The sequence below is a fragment of the Thalassophryne amazonica genome, chromosome 14 (assembly GCF_902500255.1).
Source record: "Thalassophryne amazonica chromosome 14, fThaAma1.1, whole genome shotgun sequence".
Classification (NCBI taxonomy): domain Eukaryota; kingdom Metazoa; phylum Chordata; class Actinopteri; order Batrachoidiformes; family Batrachoididae; genus Thalassophryne; species Thalassophryne amazonica.
In genome coordinates, this window is record NC_047116.1 from 32,580,473 (window position 1) to 32,602,177 (window position 21,705).

The following is a 21,705-nucleotide window of genomic DNA, read 5'->3' on the forward strand; positions in this document are numbered from 1 at the left end:
TGTATATGACACCACATCTTTCTTTCAATTAGTCCACCTTCAAATGAAGGTGGACTAATTGGTGTGAAAGGAGGGACAGGTGGTGTTAACGAGGTGCACATGAGGAACAATCTGGAAAGGGGGAGTGGCTTGTGTACTGTAATACACTCTTCTATTATCATCCATTCCTCAAGGTATTTTTCAGCAAATAGGTCTCGGATTCAAAGCCCACCCATCCCAAAATCTCCTTGTACATCTGGAGTTGTTGTCAGAAAGGACACTTGGTGTAAAACTTGTGCCAAATCAACACGTGGATCTAAACTGGAGCCACTATGACAATCCTGAGCAAAAACGGGAGCAGCCATAATCATCAGCACCATCTACATCTTTGACTTAACCAGATGTAAAGCCACTGTCTTTGGAGGGCTTAATAATTTATGATTTTATAAGGATTTTTTTTCTTTAGGTTATCTAAATAACTTGATTGAGTTCCAGTATATTGACAATAAATATCATGTGTCCATTTGTTCTTTTGGCCATCTCTTCCAAAAAATGAAGAAGAATATTTCGACACACCTTGGACCGCCAACACTCTGTCCATAGTCAGCCATTCAAGTGCTGGTTCAGACAGCTCTGGATTTGGAGGCTGGGGACATTTGGGTTTGTCTGCTACCTTGGCTGTTCAGTCCCAGTTGGGTGCTTTTCCAGGTAAGGAAGCTCATGATGCTCAAAATGATGGCCATAATGTGTGTGTGTGTATATATATATATATATATATATATATATATATATATATATATATATATGTATATAGGCATGTATATAGGCATGTGAATCTCATCAGCTACAACGATTCGATACGCACCTCGATACACTACCAGTGATATGATACATATAGTGATACATGACGATATATGACAATACTGATGATACTTTTAGGCACAAAATTGAACTTTTGGGTATCCAAAAAAAAAAAATCAGGGTGTCCAAAATTTTAAGACTCCAACCAGCGTCGCGCATACCCAACTCGTGGGTGAGGGGGAGTCCAGGGGGCCTTCATGAAAATTTTGAAAAAATAGTGCCTTGAGTACCCCCGAGTACATATACAGTTTTAAAGATGGAGCGGATTTCCGCCCTTCCAAAATATCACAAAGACCACTAAAAAATAAATAAATATTTGGAGTCAGTCTGGTTCAGGGGTCTGCAACCTTTACTGTCAGAAGAGCCATTTTTGTCCCGTCTTCCACAAATAAAATTCTTCTTGGGCCTCAAAATATATTTGATCTTTAAAATGGATGCATAAAGATGACACAGCTTATAATGTTTTTCTTTATACAGTTCAACTATATATATATTGTTCTTTTTGTTTTGTTTTTTTACAATCCCAAATCAGAAAAGTTTGGAGGATATAAAAAAATGTGGTGGTGGTGGACACGTAATGATCCTGACATTTACTTTGACTTCTATTTCTGTAACTGCAGACTGTACGAAACCAACATATTTCATGTTTTGTGAGGTCAGCTTTATTTTTATTTATTTTTTGTTAATATATATCCATTCCTGCATTTAAGGTCTGCAGCATTTTCCAAGAATAAAAAGGTTGGCACAGGGCAGTTTATTGCAGTTGTATGCAAAAGTTTGGGCATTCCTGATAATTTTCATGATTTTCCTTTATAAATCATTGGTTGTCTGGATAAATCAATTCAATATATTGTATTTATAATTCAATATCAATCAAATATGAGGTCTCTTAGATAATAAACCGACACTTTTATTTATTTTTTTAAATATATGGATTTGAATGACATGCGATTACACCAATTATGCTTGAACCCTCGTGCTCATGCGTGAGTTTTTTCACGCGTGTCGGTGACGTCATTTCCCTGTGGGCAGGCCTTGAGTGAGATGTGGTCCCGGCCTCTCGGCTGAATTCCTTTGTTTCACACGCTGCTCGAGACGGCGTGCGTTGCTTTATCAAAAATTTTTCTGGACCTGTGAGGAATATCCGAGTGAACACTATTCGAGAAATTAAGCTGGTTTTCGGTGAAAAGTTTAACGGCTGATGAGAGATTATGGGGTGTTTCTGTCGGTGTAAGGACTTCCCACGGAGCGGGACGTCCTGCAGCGCTTCCAGGCGCCGTCGTTGGCCTGTTTCGAGCTGAAAACATCCTAATTTAAGGCTTAATTCACCCAGGACGTCGTGAGAGAACAGAGAAGATTCAGAAGAGGCCGGCATGAGGACTTTATGCGGACATTCCACTGTTTAAGGACATTTTTTAATGAAAGACCTGCGCGCAAATTCGCCGAGTCGTTTCCGTGACGACTCGGCAAATCTGTGTGCGCCGCAACAGGAAAAACACCTCCGTGTTGAAAACCATTTGTAAAATTCAGGCGGCTTTTGATGGCTTTCAACAAGTGAGTAACTGAGAAATTGTTTAACAGCTTGGGCATGTTCCAACTTGCCCGTTAAGGTTTCCAACAGAGATGTTTTTCCTGTCGCGACCCCCCACGGTCTGGTCCGGCCCGACATGCGACTCTGCCCGCACGTTCTTTCATTACAAAATGTCCGTTAACAATGGAATGTCCGAATAAACTCCTCATGCCGACTTCTTCTGAAAGTTCTCTGTTCTCTGACGACTTCCTGGGTCAACAGAGCCTGAAATGTGGAAGTTTTCAACTTGAAACGGCGAGACGCTGCCACCTCGAAGCGCAGATCGCCGTCAGGCGCTGTGGGCCGTCCTTACGGCGACACTACCAGACCAAAATCTCTCATCAGCCGTTAAAATTTTTACCGAAAACAAGCTGAATTTATCAAATGGTGTCCACTCAGTTGTGCCTTACAGTTTTGAAAAAATTTTGATCAAACAAAGCAGCAGTCTCTGAGCCATTCCTAAACAATGGAAAAAATGACGAGAGGGTGGGCCACTCTTCACTCAAAGACTGCCCACAGGCGAATGACGTAACCGACAGGCGCGAAAAAACTCTCGCATGCCCACGAGGGTTCAAGCATGTCTGATGTAATCACACGTGATTCAAATCCATATGGTTTTTGAAAAAAATAATAAGGTCGGATACTTTTCTAATAGACCTCGTATATCATATAGCAGATGAACACACTGATATTTGGGAAGTGAAATGAAGTTTCTAGTATTTACAGAAAGTGTGCCATAATTATTTAAACAAAATTGGGCAGGTGCATAAATTTGGGCACCCTTGTCATACATTTAGCACTAAATATTGGAACACAAAATTGGTTTGGTATCTCATTGACCGTTGACCTCCTTACACAGGTGAATCCAATCATGAGAAGAGGTATTTAAGGTGGCCATTTGCAAATGTTTCCCCTCTTTGCATCTCTCCTAATGAGTGGCAACATGGGAGCCTCTAAACAACTCTCAAATTACCTGAAAAAAGATAGTTCAACATCATGGTTTAGGGAAAGGATACAAAAAGCTATCTCAGAGATTTCAGCTTTCAGTTTCCACTGTGAGGAACATATTGAGGAAATGGAAGATGGCAGGTACAGTACTAGTTAAGGCCCAAAGTGGCAGGCCAAGAAATATCTCAGATAAGCTGAAGCGAAGGATGGTGAGAACAGTCATAGTCAACCCACAGACCTGCTCCAAAGACCTACAACATGATCTTGCTGCAGATAGTGTTTCTGTGCATCATTCAACTGTACAGCACACTTTGAACAAAGAGATGCTGTAATGCAGAGAAATCCTTTTCTGCATACATGCCACAAACAGAGTTGTTTGAGGTATGCTAAAGCACATTTGGACAAGCCAGCTTCATTTTGGAATAAGGTGCTGTGGACTGATGAAATTAAAATTGAGTTATTTGGACATAACAAGGGGCGGTATGCATGGCTGAAAAAGAACACAGCATTCCAAGAAAAACACTTGCTACCCACAGTAAAATTTGAAGGTGGTTCCATCATGTTGTGTGGCTGTGTGGCCAGTGCAGGTACTGGGAATCTTGTTAAAGTTGAGGGTCACATGGATTCCAGTCAATATCAGCAGATTCTTGAGAACAATGTTCATGAATCAGTGGCAAAGTTGAAGTTGCGCTGGGGCTGGCTCTTTCAACAAGACAACGACCCTAAACACTGCTCAAAATCTACTAAGGCATTCATGCAGAGAAACAAGTACAATGTTCTGGATTGGCCATCTCCATCCCCAGACCTGAATATTATTGAAAATCTGTGGTGTGATTTTAAGCGGACTGTCCATGCTCGGAAACCAACAAACCTGAGATGTTTTGTAAAGAAGAATGGTCCAAAATACCATCAACTAGAATCCAGACTCTCATTGGAAGCTATAGGAAGCTTTTAGAGGCTGTTATTTCTGCAAAAGGAGGATCTACTAAACACTGATGTATTTTTTTCTGTTGGGGTGCCCAAATTTATACACCTGCCTAATTTTGTTTAAAGAATTATTGCACACTTTCTGTAAATCCTAAAAACTTCATTTCACTTCTCAAATATCACTGTGTTTGTCTGGTATATGAATATATTTAACTGAAATTGCGGATCCAAACAACCAATGATTTATAAAGGAAAATCATGGAAATCATCATGGGTGCCCAAACGTTTACATAGAACTGTAAAAATTAATTAATTAATCATTTTTACATCCAATTTCTTGAGAAATGTCAGGGGTTGAATACATGAACATTTCCAACTCACTGAATATTTCTTAAACTTTATTTACATCAATCATTCAGGAATACAAACAGTGTGTCACGACGGGCAGCTGCCTGGCACCAGGAGCGGCTGGACCCACAAAGCAGACTCCCAGACTTGGTTTAGGCGTGTGAGAAATCATGGTCTTTATTCCAGGCTCAGGTTCAGTACACAGGTGATCAGTCAGCGGAGCAGAGGCGCAATGCGGGTTAGGCAAAAATACAGTCATATTCAGGCAGGATTCAAAGCACGAGCAAACACAGTTTTCAAGGATGAGGCAAAAAGGCGTGGTCAAGGAGGACAGAGCAAAACACAGTACACGGCAATGCAAGAAATCAGGACTAAATACAAAGGCTGGGATGTGTGCATGAAGCGACAAGAAACTGCCAAGGGACTGTGAGGGTTTAAATGAAGGTGGACTAATTGGTATGAAAGGAGGGACAGGTGGTGTTAACGAGGTGCACATGAGGAACAATCTGGAAAGGGGGTATGGCTAGTGAACAAAGAGAAACACTGTGCAAGATGGGGAGGAAGAGAGTGCACAAAGTGAAGTGATGTAGGATACAGAGATGCGAGAGCAGGTGCCAGTGAAGTGAGTGAGAGTGAAAGAAAACAGAGCGGACAGAATCAAAGTGTGAGACAAAGACAATAGCAGGTGCAGTGCTGTGGAGTGGGAACATACTCAGAGGAGCGTGAGGGAAACAGAGAAGTATGAACAAAGGTAAAATAGAGACTGAGGACAGAATAACATATAACCAAGAACTGGGCATGAACATGAGAACTGATCAGGAAACATGGACCATAAATACTAAAGCAAAGCTAAACAAGTGATAACCTAATGAAAACTACATGAGAAAATAGAGATAAATACTACAACTAAATTAAACAAAAATTGACTTAAGAAAACAAGGCGGTAAAACAAACCATGAGAAAAAGCAGTGACTAAACAATAACAGAAGACAAATCCTGACATTACACCACAACAAATATTACAAATGAGAAGAACTAGATAAACAAGTGATAACTTAATAAACAAAAAATGAAAACACAACTGACTGAAGAAAATGAAAGGCCAAAGTAAGGAGTAACAAAAAAAAAAAAAATCAAAGTGACAAATCAAAATAGAACAGAGAATAACCACATGATGAAAATAAAATAACTATTAAATCAAGACTGGGGCACATGAAGGGGGAAAAAAGAAAGAGGGAAAACCCGAATCAAAAACCCGAATCAAAGCCCAGATCCGGCCGAAATTGTGACACAGTGCAGTACTTTATGGTAAATCTGTGTCAGGTACACAGTTCTCAAAACTAAATGTCCATGCTGGAAGAAGACAAGTGAGGAAAGCCACCAAGACACAACTCTGGAAGATTTTTTGGCTTCTGTGGGTGTGAGTGGAAAAACTGGGAATTGTGCAACATTTTTATTTTTATCTTCATTTTATATATATAGTCCCAAGTTTTTCTTATTTGTGGTTGTTTTCTGTTGCATTTCTGTAATTACAGAACTGCTATAAAGAAAGTGTTAACATTTTATTGTTTTTTCAAACTTTGTAGAACAAATGCAAACACCAAACTCTTATAAAGAAGGAAAAAATACACAAACGTGCAGGAAAAACTGAACAATGCAGACTGATTTGACTCTCATGATTTTTGAAAATAATAAGAAGTAACTTACTTTGAAATAAATGCAGTGCATAGCTGCAGCTTAATAACTTTGAAAAATAACAAAAATAAGTAGCTTGTATTTTTATTCTGACGAGGGTTTATTTCCTCTTATTCTCCTCTTCACTCACGTTTTGTGCTTGAACATAAAAAATCTACTTTAAACCCTCTAAAATAAATATGTTTGGAAAATAACAGCCTATTAAAGTTCAGAGTTCTCCGCTGCTTTATGTGATTTCTGCTTCTGAACATCACTGCAGAGTTTCTCCACATCAGTGGAGTGGATTTGGGATCCTCCAAACTGTGACTGTCTAGCGTTGGGACCAGGAGGCAGAGCTGTGGTCTTATACACCTCTCTGCAGCTTCTCTCCCCCTGCCATCCCCCTATTACCCCATCCCCGTAGAGACGGTGCCTGCTCCCAGACCACCAATAACTAGCAAAAATCTATTTAAGCATAAAAATTCAAAAAGAAAAAATAATATAGCACCTTCAATTGCACCACAGACTAAAACAGTTAAATGTGGTCTATTAAACATTAGGTCTCTTTCTTCTAAGTCCCTGTTGGTAAATGATATAATAATTGATCAACGTATTGATTTATTCTGCCTAACAGAAACTTGGTTACAGCAGGATGAATATGTTAGTTTAAATGAGTCAACACCCCCGAGTCACACTAACTGTCAGAATGCTCGTAGCACGGGCCGGGGCGGAGGATTAGCAGCAATCTTCCATTCCAGCTTATTAATTAATCAAAAACCTAGACAGAGCTTTAATTCATTTGAAAGCTTGTCTCTTAGTCTTGTCCATCCAAATTGGAAGTCCCAAAAAACAGTTTTATTTGTTATTATCTATCGTCCACCTGGTCGTTACTGTGAGTTTCTCTGTGAATTTTCAGACCTTTTGTCTGACTTAGTGCTTAGCTCAGATAAGATAATTATAGTGGGCGATTTTAACATCCACACAGATGCTGAGAATGACAGCCTCAACACTGCACTTAATCTATTATTAGACTCTATCGGCTTTGCTCAAAAAGTAAATGAGTCCACCCACCACTTTAATCATATTTTAGATCTTGTTCTGACTTATGGTATGGAAATAGAAGACTTAACAGTATTCCCTGAAAACTCCCTTTTGTCTGATCATTTTTTAATAACATTTACATTTACCCTGATGGACTACCCTGCAGTGGGGAATAAGTTTCATTACACTAGAAGTCTTTCAGAAAGCGCTGTAACTAGGTTTAAGGATATGATTCCTTCTTTATGTTCTCTAATGTCATATACCAACACAGAGCAGAGTAGCTACCTAAACTCTGTAAGGGAGTTAGAGTATCTTGTCAATAGTTTTACATCCTCATTGAAGACAACTTTGGATGCTGTAGCTCCTCTGAAAAAGAGAGCTTTAAATCAGAAGTGTCTGACTCCGTGGTATAACTCACAAACTCGTAGCTTAAAGCAGATAACCCGTAAGTTGGAGAGGAAATGGCGTCTCACTAATTTAGAAGATCTTCACTTAGCCTGGAAAAAGAGTTTGTTGCTCTATAAGAAAGCCCTTCGTGAAGCTAGGACATCTTTCTACTCATCACTAATTGAAGAAAATAAGAACAACCCCAGGTTTCTTTTCAGCACTGTAGCCAGGCTGACAAAGAGTCAGAGCTCTATTGAGCTGAGTATTCCATTAACTTTAACTAGTAATGACTTCATGACTTTCTTTGCTAACAAAATTTTGACTATTAGAGAAAAAATTACTTATAACCATCCCAAAGATGTATCGTTATCTTTGGCTGCTTTCAGTGATGCCGGTATTTGGTTAGACTCTTTCTCTCCGATTGTTCTGTCTGAGTTATTTTCATTAGTTACTTCATCCAAACCATCAACATGCTTATTAGACCCCATTCCTGCCAGGCTGCTCAAGGAAGTCCTACCATTATTTAATGCTTCAATCTTAAATATGATCAATCTATCTTTGTTAGTTGGTTATGTACCACAGGCCTTTAAGGTGGCAGTAATTAAACCATTACTTAAAAAGCCATCACTTGACCCAGCTATCTTAGCTAATTATAGGCCAATCTCCAACCTTCCTTTTCTCTCAAAGATTCTTGAGAGGGTAGTTGTAAAACAGCTAACTGATCACCTGCAGAGGAATGGTCTATTTGAAGAGTTTCAGTCAGGTTTTAGAATTCATCATAGTACAGAAACAGCATTAGTGAAGGTTACAAATGATCTTCTTATGGCTTCGGACAGTGGACTTATCTCTGTGCTTGTTCTGTTGGACCTCAGTGCTGCTTTTGATACTGTTGACCATAAAATTTTATTACAGAGATTAGAGCATGTCATAGGTATTAAAGGCATTGCGCTGCGGTGGTTTGAATCATATTTGTCTAATAGATTACAGTTTGTTCATGTAAATGGGGAATCTTCTTCACAGACTAAAGTTAATTATGGAGTTCCACAAGGTTCTGTGCTAGGACCAATTTTATTCACTTTATACATGCTTCCCTTGGGCAGTATTATTAGACGGTATTGCTTAAATTTTCATTGTTACGCAGATGATACCCAGCTTTATCTATCCATGAAGCCAGAGGATACGCACCAATTAGCTAAACTGCAGGATTGTCTTACAGACATAAAGACATGGATGACCTCTAATTTCCTGCTTTTAAACTCAGATAAAACTGAAGTTATTGTACTTGGCCCCACAAATCTTAGAAGCATGGTGTCTAACCAGATCGTTACTCTGGATGGCATTTCCCTGATCTCTAGTAATACTGTGAGAAATCTTGGAGTTATTTTTGATCAGGATATGTCATTCAAAGCGCATATTAAACAAATATGTAGGACTGCCTTTTTGCATTTACGCAATATCTCTAAAATCAAAAAGGTCTTGTCTCAGAGTGATGCTGAAAAACTAATTCATGCATTTATTTCCTCTAGGCTGGACTATTGTAATTCATTATTATCAGGTTGTCCTAAAAGTTCCCTAAAAAGCCTTCAGTTGGTTCAGAATGCTGCAGCTAGAGTACTGACGGGGACTAGCAGGAGAGAACATATCTCACCCGTGTTGGCCTCCCTTCATTGGCTTCCTGTTAATGCTAGAATAGAATTTAAAATTCTTCTTCTTACTTATAAGGTTTTGAATAATCAGGTCCCATCTTATCTTAGGGACCTCGTAGTACCATATTACCCCATTAGAGCGCTTCGCTCTCAGACTGCGGGCTTACTTGTAGTTCCTAGGGTTTGTAAGAGTAGAATGGGAGGCAGAGCCTTCAGCTTTCAGGCTCCTCTCCTGTGGAACCAGCTCCCAATTCAGATCAGGGAGACAGACACCCTCTCTACTTTTAAGATTAGGCTTAAAACTTTCCTTTTCGCTAAGGCTTATAGTTAGGGCTGGATCGGGTGACCCTGGACCATCCCTTGGTTATGTTGCTTTAGACGTAGACTGTGTTTCATAATTATTGTATGGCCTTGCCTTGCAGTGTGGAGCGCCTTGGGGCAACTGTTTGTTGTGATTTGGCGCTATACAAGAAAAAAGTTGATTGATTGATTGAGTGTTGGGAAAGTGTAGTGACACGGACCCACAACAGGGGGCGTAAATGAACGGACAATGGATGAACCAAAAAATAACAATTTACTGTTGTGAATGTGCACAACGGAATACAGACAATCACAGATTTAGAATCCAGTCAGTATACAAAGGTGACATGTGGGCAGGCTCGAGGATAGAAGACGTCTGTCCAGAGAAGAGCCGGGTCCCACACGATTTCCACTGCCGACGGATCTGGAGCACACTGGAGCCGCCAAGTCCTGAATCTCCAGGTGGCCATCGTCTCCAGCTGTCAGCCCTGGTACTGCTGGCAGGAAGCAGAAAACAGTTTATGGTGGGTGAGTACGCACCCAGCAAAACAGTCAGCACACAGTTCAGTTTCTTTTGTGGGGAAATCTCCACCTCCAACACAGGAACGATAAACGTGCAGTGCCTGAGTGACTACTTATCCAAATGGGGTGTGAGGAGCGAAGAGCGTCGTCTCCTCCACAATCCACAAACCCAGCTTCCAGCTGCGGATTAGTCAACAGGAGCGCCTGCAAAAATATTCAGGAGAACAATACGTGCGTTCGGCACCAAAAACAGCTGAGAGTTTTACCTGACGGGTAGAACGATATCTCGGCAGGGAGGTGGAGTTGCTGCCCGGCTTTTATTGTGGATGGGTAAGTGGTGGTGATGAGTGACAGCTGGTGATGAGGTGGTGATGAGTGACAGCTGTCACTCCCGGCTGCTCCTGCGAGGCGGCTGCGCCCTCTTGTGTCTGAAGCCTGCACTTCAGGCAGGGCGCCCTCTGGTGGTGGGCCAGCAGTACCTCCTCTTCAGCGGCCCACACAACAATCAGGTTTCTTTAACACACACGTGTGTGTGATTTTTATAACGTTTATTCATATATTCTCATTTTTAAGGAATTTTGACCATTTATTTCATCTCATAATTTCAGTATAACTGTCACTGGCACGCGCACACGATGTGAACAGGACGTACCGTCAGAAACGTCTAGGTTGTGATAAAGGCAGCGCCACAGTTTTGTTTATTTTCTTAACGTGTTGCTTTTTGCTCTGTGCTCTCTGCGCTCTCTCCATGCAGTGACTGAAGCGGCTCATACCCCTCCCTCCTTGCAGCCAGCCAGCTCACACACACACAGATGGCTACAGCAATCAGACTCAGTCCTAATTTTAGACGGCTTTAAACAATTTTTTCAGCCATCTTTTTCGAAAATTAACCGCCAATTGACGGCAGGATGGCTCACTGCCTAAAACCTTGATTTGATATGTGTTTGATGGTGATTCAGTTCCTCACATTGCGATATGATGCGATTTGGTGGGGTATAATTACGGATGAGTATTGATATGATTTTATCGATATCGATGGCATTATCGATTCTGCTTATCGATCCAATTCTTTATCAGTTCCCTTGTCAATATTGTGAATATTCTGTGTACTAAAAGTAGGCTTTACAGGTTTTCTATGTCAACAACATTTTACTGAGTCTTAAAGTAAATAAATATGAAATAGGTTACTGGATCCTTGATCTCTGGACATAAATAAAAATCAATAAAATCTGTCCGTGGTCACTGGATCCTTGATGTACATGATGGATTCTTGATCTCTGGACATAAATAGAAATAAACAAAATCTGTAGTTTTTGTCAAAAGCATTTCCTTTCAGATATTAATGGCACAATTGTAACTCCATACACTCTGAGCTGAGCTCTTCAGCCGGCTGCTGCACATCAGGATGTAACTAATATAAAAAGCAGGGCATCTCATTTTGGGAAACAAAGCCCGGTTTTGGTTTTTTGTACTTCTATTGTTTGTATTATAACGTTTGGAAAGAGGTGTCATTTGATTTAAAATGGTGATTTGCTCTGAAGATATTAATTCTAACCAAAATCTGTGCGGCTGCACACTTAGTCCCACAAAACAGAGGATATTATTATTATCATCATCATCATCATCATCATTATTATTATTATTTCCTTTACCTGATGGACAACTTCAGTTTACGTACTGGCTGGTGCACAGCAGTGGACTTGCCGCTTTTGAAAACCAGCGAAGCAGAGAACCAGCAAACAGCGGGTCGAAGTACTGCTTTGTTGCTTCAAGCAGACCTGCTGCAGTCTTCAATGAACATAGAGAAATAATAATTTTCTCAATAAACACCCCCAAAAGCAACAGCCGCTCCGATGTCCCGAGCTGTCCATGGTGCATTCAGTGTGCCTTGGAAAAAACCAATGCAAGCAGTCAGCAAGCGATGCAACACGATTCAACCCATCAGTTGAATCGATGCACACTGAATGAATCAATGCACTCGCATCGCACACGTTTGTATCTAGATACCAGTTCGTATCGATTAATCTCCACATGCCTAATATATATGTGTGTGTGGGTGTGTGTTTTAATGCATGTAAACCGTAAAGGGATTTTGTAATATACTGCACATTTTCTTTGAAGATTACATTAAGAAACTCATATTTAATTCCCTTTATTATTATTGAAGCTTTATTTTCCAAAATTTAAAGATGTTTATCTGTCATAGCTGGCAGTTATTAGAATTTTTAATCTATAATGTTTATAATTCACAGATGCCACTTCAGTGGAACATTGCTCTTCCCTTTTTCTATAGTATGCATGTTTTCTTGCAATAAAAATCAAAACTCCAATATGAAGTTTTGTTGTTGGTCTTGTCTGTTTGGTGATTGAATAAGCTGTTGCTTTTAAGACTTGACAACATATTGTAGATACATATACCAGTACCTCCATGCTGTAGATTGGTGGCGCACATATGAAGCACATGTCAGAGGAGCAACAGCCTTCTTCCCACATCTTCTGAGTCTGCCTCCAATGTTTGCACAGCATCTCCAGAACCAAGATCCAGTTCACTTGCAATCACACAATTCAGGTAAAAATGTTCTCACTGCTGCTAAACCTGGAAACAACTTCAAGTAATTTAAACCAGTTTGGCTCTGCAAGAAAAACAAAACAAACATCAGATCATTGAGCGTTTTCAGTTCATGCACTGATGCTACGGAATAGTTTACCAATCAAGTTAAGAAGTTAAGTTCCATTGAGGTTTTTAAAACTAGTCTTAAGATCTTTCCATTCTTGATCTTAATTTTAATGTTTTACATTTGTATTTTATGTATTTCCAATTTTCTTAATTATTTTTAAATCAATGGACAGCATGGTGGATTAGTGGTTAGCACTGTTCCAGCAAGACCGCCAGAGGATCGTGGGTTTGATTCCCACCTGGGGCCTTTCTGTGTAGAGTTTACATGTTCTCACTGTGTTTGAGTGGGTTTTCTTTGGGTGCTTTGGCTTCCTTCCAAATCCAAAGACATGCAGGTTAGGTGTATTGTAAACTTTAATTTGACCATAGGTGTGCATGTGCATGTGGGTGTGAATGTGAATGTGTTTGTCTGTCTATATGTGGCCCTGTGATAGACTGGTGTCTTGTCCAGGTTGTACCCTGCCTCATGCCCCATGACTGCTGGGATAGGCTCCACCCCCCCGATCCTTAATTGGAGTAAGCAGGTATAGAAAATGGATAGATTTTAAATCAATGTAACGCCATAGTTATAGGATTTATTGGTTTATGGATTTGTCTGGGACTCGAGGGCCAGGCTCAGTCAAAAAAAAAAAACATGGTTTGAAGGATCGGTCACTTAAAAAAAATTCACAATATTATTCAAAGTTTAAATAATAACAATTGCTGTTTTCTGGAATTGATGGCGTCAACTTTTTTATGGAAATTATGGGCCAGGACCAAAGTTTTATACTTTTATTGTAAACAATCTTGTGAACAAAAATTTCTTCCAAACAGATTTTTCCCAACTTTAAAATCAAGTCACTGTGACACAAATCATAATTATGTCATCTGTGCAATTAATAAACAGTTCACACAGTGAAAAAATGTCAAGGACTGATTTAAACGTTAACGTGTCAATGTGGCATTTGGAGACGTAAGAGGTCAGAACATTGCATTATTAATACAGGACGCAGACCACGGCGGCAGTCATTCGTGGTGGAGCTGGGGAGCAATCCATGGATCTGTGTGATCGCATTTTGGGGGAAGATTTCAAAAAAGTGGAAATCTGCATTACTGTGGAAAACTTGCATGTCTGATAATGTCCGGGAGCTTCGTCTCTCAACTTCCATTGACATCCACGCAGATAATGAAAAAAATAATAAATCCTGATCTCCTCATCCACATTGTTCACACAGGTGAAGCCCACTGTCCCTCTGTGCACGGTGTTGTTGCAGGCCCGGTAGCGTTAGACTTATTTCCGCAGCGGCCCTCAGAAAAATAAATAAGTAAAAAGAGAAAAATCCACCAAATCTGGTTCATGTGATGACTCCGTGGCGTAACAGGACACGTCCAGCGTGCACAACTGAACTGTGCATGCATAGCCGGTCCATACATAAAACTTAATTCTGTTGGATGGAGCGGCTCCTCCATTGCCAAACAGGACATGCCTAGCGTGTACGGCTGGACTGTGCATCTACAGCCTGTCTGTGCATTAAAAGTTAATTCCATTAGGTGGCGCAGCTCCTAAGGGCACCATGACCCTTTGGAAGCACTCCGATAAAAGTTCAGTTTAATCCATAATGCAGGGTATCTGTTAAAGCTCATAAACCCAGGACATAACACCACTCTTGAAGTTACTGGGGAACAAGTAATGCAAAATAATTCATAAGCAAGTATGCCAAGTTCCTAAATTTTGATAAACTGTAGGTTTTTTTTTTGTTTGTTTTTCTCCAGACATATTTCATGTTTATGCCTACTTCTTATCCCCACCTATCAAATGTGCAGTGACTGTTTCTGCAGGTCTAAATGGAATGGTGAATGGTAGCATTGGATCAGCATCTCCTGGGAACTCTGTTATGAACACAAATTCGTTCCTTGTGAAGGAAAGCAAGAAAATGACTAAAGTCAGCTGTAGTAGGAGACAAGAACACAGCCAAGACATGGACCAAATGGATAACAGGACCATTGTGAAAACAATTGAAAAGGTGATTATTTGTTCATGCACTTGTGACAACCACTTGAATGTACAGAACATGCCATGGTGAATATTCTCTCACTTGGAGAAAATTTGACTGTTTCTATTGTTTAGAAATCCAGAAAACAAACCTTAGAGACTTTTGCCTTGAGTGGCAGCCATGCAGGAACATCATCAGAGAGCTCCAGTGATGGTGAGCAGAGCAGCAGTGATCCTGATGACACAGAAGAAGAAGAAGAAGATCACGATGAAGTGGGTCAAAGCAATGACAGTGAGGAGTCTGATTCACCCGTGAAGGCTCAAGTAAAAAAGAGTGTGAAGGTAATTATCTCTTTCTCAAATAGCTGTTTTTGTATTTGTTAAAAAAATTAGATCCTTTATCAGTGTTAGTTGTTGATTTTATGTCAAAGTAAAGTTTAAAAGAAGTGGTACTGTGATCAAAGGAAAAACTAACAGGCTTTAATAGAACAATGTTGTGCTTTTCCCATGGCACAGTAAGTGGGCTAGGTTGTGAGTGAAATTGCTTGGGTTTACTGGCACGTTTGTCACCAGACGTGGTATATGCATTGCACATAGTGACCCCCAAGAAGCCTATTGATTTTTGGGGGGTTCAAAGGTCAAGGTCACTAGAGCATACTTTGTAAAAATCTTGTGAGCGTAAATACTTCTTTCCTAATTGCCTGATTGTCACTGAACTTGGTACATGTGTTAGGCACGTGACCCCAAGGCAATTATTGATTTTGGGGTCAAACAGTTAAAGGTTAAAATTGCTGAACTGTACTTTGTAAAAGCCTCCTGCAGAAAAGCATGACTTGTGAGTGTTAAACTTATCGACATTTGCCCAGAGCACTTTGTGTTTGGGCACTTGTTAAATCCTGAATGCTGTGGACTTTATAAGGCTGTTAATAAACCCAAGATAAGCACGTCTTGAAAAACAAGTGATGTCAGACAGATTTCTAAAAAAGTGAAAGTGTTCCTCCGTAAAACAAAGTAAATGGTGGAGTAGCTCTAGCAGTGTGTGGTAAACTGCATGTTCTAGCTGATTGAGCTGCTCTGTGAGGCTCCCCATGGGAACTGTCATGACACACTGTGTTCTCCCCATTTCCTTCATCCTCCTACTCAGCGGCTGACACAGAACACTTCAGACTGGAAAAAGAAGAGATCTTGCACTGCTGATGCAAAAGCAGCTCAAGGGAGTCACTATGTTCTGCCTCAGGAACATCACCACAGTGTTCCAGGGACTTCCTCGTACTTCAAGCAGACCTTGTCCAACCCTGTTGGCCAAAGTGATTCCTCAGTGGTGTACCGTCAGAACCTCAGGATGACAGAAGAACGGCAGCAGCATATCAGTGTCATACAAACTACAGGGTTCGCAGCCACCAACTGTTCATTAACACAGTCCAATATGGAGGGATCTTCTCTAGCGTCCAACACACCACCCAGCCTGTTTTCTGTCTCTTCACCAAAGCACTTCCCCTTGTCCACACACAAACACATGCCTCCTTCCACTTCATCAAAGCTCTTCTGTCATTCTTCCTCCCCCAAGGACAGTTCTGCCTCTAATTCTCCCAAGCCTCTTTCTCTCTGTTTTTCGTCTAAATCCTCAACTCTCATGTCAAGACCTCCCCTTTCCTCCACTGCTTTCCCCATAGCACCAACATTCCTGGCTTCTCAAAATCCACCACAGACAACCAAATGTGTGGTGGCCTCTGTCACACAACATGTTGACAGTGTGAAGATCAACAGTAATGAAACCTCATTACATGAAAACACTTATAAACTGAAACAGGTAAGTTATTATGCATGGAGTGTGGATAACAAATTAGCACTTTGGTTGCCTCGTCCCCTTCTGCTGTGGGAGCGCTGAGCAAGACACACAACAGACAGGAACTAACATGTATGATTTTAGGGTTTGCAAACATTTTTGACCATTAAGCTTTAATCACTGTGCCAGCAAAAAATGTTAGTGGACCGAAAGTTAGCAGAACTAAATTTAGCGGAATTTAGCGGTCTGCTGATGGCTTTCAAAGTTAGCTGGAAAGCTAATCTACTAACAAAAAAGTTATCTTAGCTAATTAGCAGTTAGCAGATTAGCGGAACTGTGCCCACCACTGAGTATAATATATATACTGTATATAGCTCACGATGAATGATGAATGATTGACATTCATTATTAAAAACTGACAAAACATTTTGACAGGAACAATCAGAAGGAGGCATAAAACACAGCCTTTTAAAAATGGTTTCACAGCAGCAGTATTTTCTTTACTGTTATTGTCAGGCTTCATTGTTTATAATTCTGTGCTGATTTCTTTCTTTCACATTCTGTAGTGATGAAACATGAGTGACAGCTCGTGTAATTGCTTTTTCATTGTTTCTCTCTTCATTTTATTTATCCCTTTCCTCCACAGGACTTCTTCAAGCAGTCTTTCACTCTACCACCTAAAACCCAGGATTCAAATAAAAATGGCAAAGTTATTGTTTCATCGTCATCAGTGATAACTGCTAAACCTTCTCCAGATACAATAAGCAGGCAAATAAAGTGTGTCCCACACAGCAGTGGCATCAGGCTCTCCCGAAGCCATCACCTCAATGGAATGACCCCTTCTGCAGTTCAGGATGCCCCTTTAGCCCTCATCATGAAGACTCACAGCCACAACAGAGTAGATAATAAAAAGCCCCCTCTCCTGGCCACCAGCTCTCCCTCTCCCATGCCTGTCAACTTGAGCATTGGCACCAGAGAGTCACCAGGCAGCTGTGTCACTTCACAAAAACCTTCTGGACCATCCGGAGTGATGATAACTGAGATTCCCAAGTCTCTGCATGCAGGAAAAAGCTTGAATAAAACCATTTCTCCCTGTCCACTAGTGGACCAAGGCATCAAATCTGATATCCATACCAGCAAGGATTCTGACAATTCTTTAGGGGATGATGAGAATGATGTAGAAGATGAAGATTCTGGCAGTAGTTTATCAGGTTATATAAACATTTATTACACTCGATGCATGGAATTGTTATATTTTTGATTCTGTGCGATTGTAGTTGGTACCATTTCTTCCTGGAATTTATAGTTCTCCATCTGGTTGGATGTGTGTGGAAAGTTAATTAAAATATGATGATTTATTGTCTTTCTCTCATCTTGCATCTGTGACACTGGAATAACCTGCAGAGTCTGACAGCAATCTGGAGAGTGACTCTGATGGCTCTGAGGGGCATTTGAAAGCACGTGGTGAGACTGAGGCAGATGATGCAAGCAGGGGTCGTGCAAGACTTGGCAAAGTCTTCTTGTTCCCTCACAGGTCCTTCATGGGCCTTTCAACCAACTCCTCTGCACTTGACCTGCAGTTCATCAAGTCCCATAGTCTACCCATCCTTGCTACCCCCAACCCAAAGACCGGCTTTAGGTTGTTGAGCAACCACAGTACTTCATCTCCATCCTACACATTTTCAAAAATGCCAGGTAATTTTTCGCTTTTTACCCCAATCAGTTTGTTTTTAACATTGTGAGACACTTGTTCTTTCTCATTATCTTATTCTTGACTAGAATGCTTTCCCCTCATAACACCATTAAACTCGGAAGGTAATGTCAACACAGTTCTGATGCATTAGAGTTATTATACAAAAACCATTTGCTTATATCAATATAAATTTATAAGAACTGAATTTGTCCAATATTGCATTGAAGGGTATCGGTTGAATTGTCAAAACGTATGCAAGTCTTTCCATATGACATATGTCCTCAATAATTTCCAACTGTTGCTTTCATTCTGGGGTGGAGGTGTCTGTATCACATCCTTGAAGCTGCCTTAATAGTTGCTGTTAATAAGCCTTTAACCAGCTATCTGGTCTGCTTTTATCAGTGTGTGTCATTTTGCCCAGACACAGTACAATCTCACTTTAAGGCATTTCATGACGTAATGTCTTCTTCAACAACAATAATCATAATAATAAATTAAATTGTATGGTGCTTTACCAAAGACAGACTGACGTCCTGTCCAGGATGTACCCTGCCCCTACACTAAAAAAAGAGAATGTTTGAACCAACTTAAAAAAGTGTTACAATTTGTAAAAAAAACCCTGAATGAATTAAGTTGTTTGAACTTAAGTTTGTAAGTTAGAGTTGATTTAACTTTAAAACTTAAGTTCAGACAACTTAATTCATTCACGTTTTTACAAATTGTAACACTTTTTTTAAGTTGGTTCAAACATTCTCTTTTTTCAGTGTATGACTGCTGGGATAGGCTCCAGCCCTCCGTGACCCATTCTTGGATAAGCGGTTGAAGATGAGTGTGTGTGCTTAGCAAAATACAAAGTGCGTCACAACAATAAATAAATTAAAAACAGAATATATACAAACAAAGTTAAGACAAAATAAAAATTATAGACCCTCAATGAACATAGGGAGTCGAGAACATGAGTCTTCAGTCTAGACTTAAAGACCACCACCAAACTCGACGGTCTTATCTCCATCAGTAGACTATTCCATAGCAAAGGTGCACGAACAGAAAGCGCTCTAACATCCACTGCTTTCTTATGAAAGTTGGGGACACAATAAAGCCACGTATTGTGATCACGACACTCGAGTTCTACGTATGATTCAACCAGCTCAGTCACGTCAACTGTGCACAACTATTCAGTATCTTATAAGTAAATAACAGGACCTTGAGGTCCACACTTGTCCAAACAGACCGTCATTGAAGAGAAGCCAACACTGGGCTAATATGATCAAATTTTTGTATCACATTAAGCAGTCAGGCAGCTGCACTCTGAACCATCTGAAGGATTTTGAAGCTTTTCAGGGGCAGGATCAAAACCAACACATTACAATAACTGATTCTCAGTGTCACAAAAGCATGTCTCAGCACTTCAGCGTCAGATGTGGCCAAGATTGATCCAGTCTTTGCAATTTTATGTAGGTGAAACAGTGCAATTCTTGTCATCTCCCTAATATGTGCATCAAAGGATGGTGGCTAATCAAAAATAACACCAAAAACAGTAATCTTTCATCCTTCAAGAATCCACACACTGTCCTGCAGGACTGTTTCTCTACAATCTAGTTTGTGGTCTTCATGTTGTGTTTTTCATATAAGAATATGCTTTAGTTATTTGTGTCTTGAATTTTGTTTTCCCAGTTGTACCTAGGATATTAGGTTGAAGTTTTTCCACATTAAAAAAACCCTTGTAAAGAATGAAGGTCATTCTGTCCCTATTCTTGCAAATTCTTTGCAGTCGCGGTTACTTTATTTGGCTCATCTTGAAACTGTATCGTCACCTAATTTTATCTAAACTGCAAATACCTGATAATAATAATTCCATTTCTCTCATCCATATTTCTACCTCAATTTTGGTTCCCCAAAGTTTCCCCCTTATCTGTCATGATACATACTAGAGACTTGATATCCTCATTTAACTCATTGTTAGAATCTCTGATCTCCACCAAAGAATTGTTATCTCAATTTTTAATTTATAGTATTTGTTCCTGTTTAAATCAGATTTCCAGTGTGAATCTACTGATTGAGTCTATTATAATTACATTTTTCATAACCATGATCTTATTGGGGTAGTGATAAATGGGCTGCATTTCTGTAGCACTTTTCAATCTGATGCAGGCATTGAAAGCACTTTACAATGTTGCTTCACATTCACCTATTCTCACCCACATTCACATTATCACGGTGCTGCCATGCAAGGTGCTCAACTGCATACCAGTAGCAAATTGGGTATTAAGAACCTTCTCCAAGTGGCCTTACTAATCTAATACCTTAGGGCCCCTTCACACATTGCAAAGTTTGGACGAAGTGCGCACTTAGTGCGCATGACGCAGGAATTGTGTGCAAACCGTGTGAAATTGTCCCTGCCTCAAATTTTCCATGTACACTTGTTGCTACAACAATTTGCGCACACCAGCAGCAGTTGTCAGCCAAATTCCAGGTGACACACACGAACATCTAACACTGCTCGCATGGCACTTAGAAAATGTGTGGCCAATCACACTGGTGGCACGAGAAGAGACTGCAGACTGTCTACTGTCGTACTCGCTGTGAAATTTGAAGTTCCCCACGACTGTGGAGTTGCTGAGATGTTTCATGCCGTCTGCTCCCCCCACAACAGGTGCATGCTTGTGGTTTGCGCCCCCCACGCAGGCAAGGCGCATCTCATCCGATCAGAGAGTGACACTTTGGTCTGTGCTCTGAACAGATGGGGGCGTGGCAGCTGTTGACATAGCTGGTCCTGGACATCAGAGCTGCACAACACGCACCATGTTTTGACAGACACACGTGTGTGTGCGCTTGCTGTACTCACATCGAAAACATAAAAACATATATTGCTTGCGATGGACTGAAGAATGCGCACACTGACAGGCTGTTGCAGCTAGACCCGACAATCAGTTTATGTGGACATGCAGCAGACGATCTGGACGTCACATCTGTCTGACAGGACAGTGAGTGGGGCGCTGCAGGACCATATGACAGCCCAACAGTACGATAAATACGCCGTTTTCAGTCACATATCGACAGAAATACACCATAGCAAATGTTGTTTGGTCAGTTATCACAGCGCTTTTATTCTTTTTTTGGAAAATATGTTTGTCTGCTTTCTGATTAAAGCCATTTCACGCTTCTGTTATGAGACAGTGATTGTGATGCAGTGGTAGAGTTGCCATCTGGTAATCAGGCAGTGTGAGTTCAAATCTTGTGAGTGGTGTTTTTTTTGTTTGTTTTTTTTGTTTTTACCAGGGTTGTTTAACCATGGGGTTCTGTATTGCATCTCCCTCTATTTATTATTTATATCAACCCAGTGATATTCACTGATTATACTGATTATATTCACT

General features: G+C 40.4%; 1 protein-coding gene across 1 annotated transcript in view; it reads left to right on the forward strand.

Moving 5' to 3' along the window:
* Nucleotides 1-559: 559 nt before the first annotated feature.
* LOC117524463 (bromodomain adjacent to zinc finger domain protein 2B) overlaps nucleotides 560-21,705 on the forward strand; it is a 54,253-nt gene continuing 33,107 nt past the window's right edge. The window contains exons 1-7 of the mRNA XM_034186254.1: nucleotides 560-687; nucleotides 12,641-12,772; nucleotides 14,699-14,883; nucleotides 14,988-15,194; nucleotides 15,997-16,662; nucleotides 17,285-17,849; nucleotides 18,043-18,333. Coding sequence (XP_034042145.1) covers nucleotides 12,715-12,772; nucleotides 14,699-14,883; nucleotides 14,988-15,194; nucleotides 15,997-16,662; nucleotides 17,285-17,849; nucleotides 18,043-18,333 — 1,972 coding nt within the window. The 5' untranslated portion in view covers nucleotides 560-687; nucleotides 12,641-12,714. The remainder of the gene's footprint in view (nucleotides 688-12,640; nucleotides 12,773-14,698; nucleotides 14,884-14,987; nucleotides 15,195-15,996; nucleotides 16,663-17,284; nucleotides 17,850-18,042; nucleotides 18,334-21,705) is intronic.